We start from the raw sequence: 5,000 nt of genomic DNA on the forward strand, positions 1-5,000 counted from the left end.
AAATGTTTGTTTTGTTTCCAGTGACGATGAAAAAATAAGTTAAAAAGTTGAGGAAATGCTGTGGATATTTTTTTAACGTACGAGAAAAAATTAAATGTCTAGGAAATGCTATTTTACTTCCATTGGTAATAAACTAATGAAATGTAAAAGAAATACTATGATTCTTTTTCAATGACGCAAAAACAAAAAAAGTCCCCGAAATGCTGGGGTTCTTTTAAGGTCGAGGAAATTACATGGTTCCACTTCTATGGCTGGCAAACTAATACAATGTAAAAATAAATGCTGTGCTATTTCCAGCCACTAAAAATAAAAAAAAGGCGAGGAAATGTTGTAGTTCTGTTAAGGACGAGGAAATCATATGGATTCGCTTGTTACTGCAAAACTAATAAAAATGTTAAAAGAAAAACCAAGCCATGGTTCTGTCTCCAACAATAAATGAATAAATAAATAAAGAAATAAATGAAAAAGTTAAGGAAATGTTGTGGTTCTCTGTTAAAATCGAAGAAATTACGTGGATCCGTTTCTATCAATGACAAACTAATAAAAAGTATAGAATTAAAAAAAATGCTATGGTTCTGTTTCAAGCAAATAAAAAAGACAAATAAGTAAGTAAGTCGAGGAAATGTTGTAGCTCTGATTTAAGGTTAAGGAAATTATGTGGATCCGTTCCTATCGTTGAATTAATAGAAATGTAAGGAAAATACTATGGTTAAAATAAATAAGTCGAGGAAATGTAGTCTACCTCTTTGAAGGTCGAGGAAATTATATGGATTCGCTTTCTATTGCTGACATACTTATAAAAAAGTAAAAATAAAATACTACGTTTCCAGCAACAACAGTAAAAAAAATAAAGTAAATAAATAGATAAAAACTTAAGGAATGTTGTAGTTTTTTATTGCCGACACACAAAAAAAAGGGTAAAAAACAAAACAAAACTATATTTCCAGCAATAAAAGAAGAAATAATAAATAAATAATTGTTGTAGTAGGGGCCCCAGAGAAGAGGGAGAGCCGTAACAGCGGTTGCCAGTTTTAGTGTGGTCAGGACGGTAGCTTGCCTTTGACTGCCCACAGAAACCACAGGGTTCACCAAATCAATTAAGCAAACCCCCATAATACAGAGAATCGAATCCTTGAGTCAAATAAAGCAATGTTTCAAACAATACAATTACCTGAAATTCAGGCATCACAAAAGCAGATTATATAGTTATACTACATACTCCTTCCCCTTTAAATCCGTAACCTATTGCAATAACAATACAAGCCCTAACAGTAAACCCATATGACAAAGCACTATCATTCATTATCATTCATATCGAAGACGATCAGGAGCACGACGTATACGACTGGAACGTCTCAGCACGGGTGTAGTGTCAAGAGTGGAGTCAGTTGAAACCAATGGTTCTGCCTCAGGAACCGTAGTACTCGGTACTGGAGATTTCGAACCCCCGGAAGCCTCAGGAGTCATCTTGGGTAAAGGAGGGGTTGGTAGAACTTCAACAGGAGCAGGAACGATCTGGTCTGGACGATGGATCACTGGTTCGAGTATATAGTCTGGAAGAAAAGACTCAGCATCAATAGGTTTCGCTATAGCTTCGAGGTGTCGAAGTCTAATGTGGTCGACATACCTTCTCACTGTTCGCCCGTCGTGAAGCTGGACGATGTAGGACAACGGACCTGTTTTTGACAAGATTGTTCCTGCAACCCATTCTAGTTTGGGTCCACCAAAATGTGTATACACATCATCCCCTTCCACGAAGACTCTGAGTTCTAGCATGCTTGTCATGAACCTCGCACTGAGTTGCCTGCTTTCGAAGAACCCTGGTGGTCAGGTCGCCTTTTATCATGGAAAGGCGAGTACGCACCTCCCTGTTCATGAGGAGCTGTGAAGGTGTCTGCCGAGTGGTGCTTTGAGGAGTATTTCGATACTTGGAGAAAACGGTTGATTCGAACACTCCACGGTACAAACTCCTCCATCTTCCTCATACTCGATTCGAAGGTCTGAACTGCACGCTCGGCTAAACCGTTGGTAGAGGGGTGTCGTGGGGCAGACTTGATGTGCTTTATGCCAATTTTCTGGCAGTACTTGCTAAATTGCTCACTCGTGAAGGCAGTTCCGTTATCTGTAACGATAGTAACAGGAAGACCATGAGTAACAATTACAGAATTTAAGGCGTCGGTAGTGGCGTGGGTGGAAGTGTTAGGTACCATTTTAATCTCAAGCCACTTTGAATGAGAGTCTACCACAATCAAAAACAGTTTACCCATAAATGGTCCAGCATGATCAACGTGTAGCCTCGACCAGGGAATAGTGGGCCACTCCCAAGGATGTAGTTCAGCAGCCTCAGGGGCATTTTTGTGTTCACATTTCCTACATTTTTGTGTTCTTCACATTTCCTACATGACTTAACCGTGGCTTCCACATCCTTATCTATTCCAGGCCACCACACAACTTCGGCCCAGCGCCTTCATTCTTGACATACCGATGCGAGTATCGTGAAGCAGGCCCAAAACAGTCTCTAAATTTCTCAGGGATGACAACACGTGCACCCCATATTAGGCAGCCATCCTTGAGAAATTTCATTTCTTCTGATGTAGTATGCTCCGTAGACACCTCCGGGATCTTTGCTGGGCCAGCCCCATTCCACCCAGCGCAGCACCTGTGAGAGAGTTGGTTCACGTCGAGTCTCTCTCCGCAAGGCAGCAGCATCCACAACTTCAAAAGACTCTAGTAGTCCAATTACTAAATCCAGCTCCGCTGGTGAAGTAGGAGACTATGGCAGGTCAGGAAGAGGGAGGCGACTGAAGGCGTCTGCATTTGAATTGTCCGACTTTTTTTGTACTTAATATAGTCGTGAGCAGATAAAATAAGCGCCCAACGCCGGACACGAGGAGAAGCCATTGTAGGTGTAGTAGCATCTCTGCCAAACAGGTAAGTCAAGGGCTTGTGGTCAGTCACAAGGGTAAATTTTCTACCATATAAATATTGATGGAATCTAGAGACACCAAATACTAGAGCCAAACCCTCTGTCAATCTGGGAATAGTTAACCTCAGCTTTAGTAAGGCTGCGTGATGCAAATGCCACAGGCCTCTCTGTACCATCAGGCAATTTATGTGAAAGTACAACACCCAAACCTCGCGAGCTGGCGTCACATTCTAGCAAGAGAAGCAGCTCAGGATTATAATGTACAAGCACTGTGAAGTACTGAGAAGGTTAGTTGCACGCTGGAAAGCCCGCCGCTCTGCATTTCCCCACCTCCAGGTAACGCCCTTCTTTGTCAGATGATACAGCGGTGATAGAAGATCAGACAGGTTAGAGAGAAACTTAGCATAATAATTCAAAAGTCCTAGAAAAGACCGGAGCTCTGCTTTGTTGGGAGCCTCTTTTACGGCCCTTACCTTCTCGTCAGTGGGATGAAGCCCGTGAGCGTCAATTCGGTGACCCATACACTCCACGGACGGCTGTAGAAACGAGCACTTGCCTTTCTTCACCTGCAGCCCTGCCTGTTGAAGGCGCTTCAGAACTTGCTCGAGATTGTAGAGATGTTCTTCATCGTTCCAACAGCTGCATTCACTCCAAAGGGAAGTCGTTTTACCTAAAGAGTCCTAAATGGGTATTCACTGTAAAGTATTTTTGGTATTTATCCACAGGGATTTGAGAATAAGCTGAGTGCAGGTCAATTTTAGAAAAAGACTTTCCTCCACTTAATTCTGCAAAAATGTCCTATTCTAGGCAACGGATAAGGGTCCACTCTACATACCTGATTCAGGGTGACTTTATAGTCCCCACACAGTCGTACAGAACCATCCCCCTTTCATGATGGGAACCAGGGATGCTGCCCAGTCAGTACTCGACAGGCTGCCATATACCAAGCTTCACATTCTTCTCGATGGCCTCCTGCACTTTATGGCATAAGGGAGAGGTCTTGCTTTGAAGAATCGAGGTTTTGCAGGATCTCCAATGAGAAACTTGGCCGGTGGTCCATTATATTCTCCAAGGCTGCAGTCAAACACTTCAGGATACTTGGCGAGTATTTCGTCCACATCATGGTGCACCACTTTACATACCCGAGGCCAATCCAAACGTATGTGTGACAACCAATTACGCCTGAGTAACGATGGGCCATCCTGCTCAACTACCACTAGAGGTAAAGAGCGAACGTGTTGATCACCATACGTGACATCCACGTTAGCACAACCGTGAACTTTAATAGCTTGTCCTGTATATGTAGTAAGTCTACCTTTAAACTTTTCCAAGGAAACATCACTAAACTTATTATTATACGTGGATCTTGAGATAAGCGTAATAGCAGCACCAGTATCTACCTGCATCCTGACTTCCCGCGAGTGAACATGAATAGGCACTTCAATAGGAGCGCTTTTTAAGGTCCCCACATAAATCGTGGAACACTCCAATTCACTATCGTCAGAGGAAACACCCTGGCCCTCGTGCTCCACTAGATGAGTCGGACGGTCCGTTTTCTTACCCAGATTGTCTGCCGCAGGCTGGGGACGTCTCAGACGTTGACGGCGGAATGGGGCACCGCAAACTTTGCTAAGGTGGCCCTTACGGTTGCAAGAATGGCACAAAGCATCCTTGAATTTGCAGTAGCGTCGTAGATGGTTACCACCACAGCCAAAACACTGACCCGCTTGGATGGAAGACACTTCACGAACCGCACAAACAGCCGAAGCAGCAGACTGAAGTGGAAACCGCGGCCGCCTGAATGTTTTCAGCATTGTTCTGAGTACTTTCCAAGGCCAAAGCCTCTTGCAAGGCCTTGGCGAAACTCTCACCGTCAGAGAGAGATAGCAGCCTTGTCTGAATCTTGTCATTGCCGATCGCAACGTTGAAGCGGTCTCGCAAATGTTCACTTAAGTCTGTAACCTTAATCTTGGGCGACTTGTCGTAGCCTCAACAAAAGAGGAAATAGATTCCCCCTCCTTCCGGGCAAGAGTGTAGAACTTGAATCTGTAGACAATTTTACTAGGTGGTGGCT

General features: G+C 43.6%; 2 protein-coding genes across 8 annotated transcripts in view; both read right to left on the reverse strand.

Moving 5' to 3' along the window:
- Nucleotides 1-894: 894 nt before the first annotated feature.
- Nucleotides 895-5,000, reverse strand: part of LOC123508690 — a 5,828-nt gene continuing 1,722 nt past the window's right edge. The window contains exon 2 of the mRNA XM_045262558.1: nt 895-1,553. Coding sequence (XP_045118493.1) covers nt 1,306-1,553 — 248 coding nt within the window. The 3' untranslated portion in view covers nt 895-1,305. The remainder of the gene's footprint in view (nt 1,554-5,000) is intronic.
- The window catches only part of LOC123508689 (uncharacterized protein K02A2.6-like), a 3,946-nt gene continuing 497 nt past the window's right edge, over nt 1,552-5,000 (reverse strand). Inside the window, exons 1-2 of one of the 7 annotated variants that reach the window (XM_045262556.1) lie at nt 3,762-5,000; nt 1,552-3,565 (exon numbers count right to left, since the gene is read on the reverse strand). The exon at nt 3,762-5,000 is cut by the window's right edge and continues 497 nt beyond it. In XM_045262556.1, the coding sequence (XP_045118491.1) occupies nt 3,877-4,836 (960 nt within the window). In that variant the 5' untranslated portion in view covers nt 4,837-5,000 and the 3' untranslated portion in view covers nt 1,552-3,565; nt 3,762-3,876. The other 6 variants (XM_045262557.1, XM_045262555.1, XM_045262551.1 and 3 more) reach the window with 6 other exon arrangements.

Source organism: Portunus trituberculatus, chromosome 25 (genome assembly GCF_017591435.1).
Source record: "Portunus trituberculatus isolate SZX2019 chromosome 25, ASM1759143v1, whole genome shotgun sequence".
Taxonomy (NCBI): domain Eukaryota; kingdom Metazoa; phylum Arthropoda; class Malacostraca; order Decapoda; family Portunidae; genus Portunus; species Portunus trituberculatus.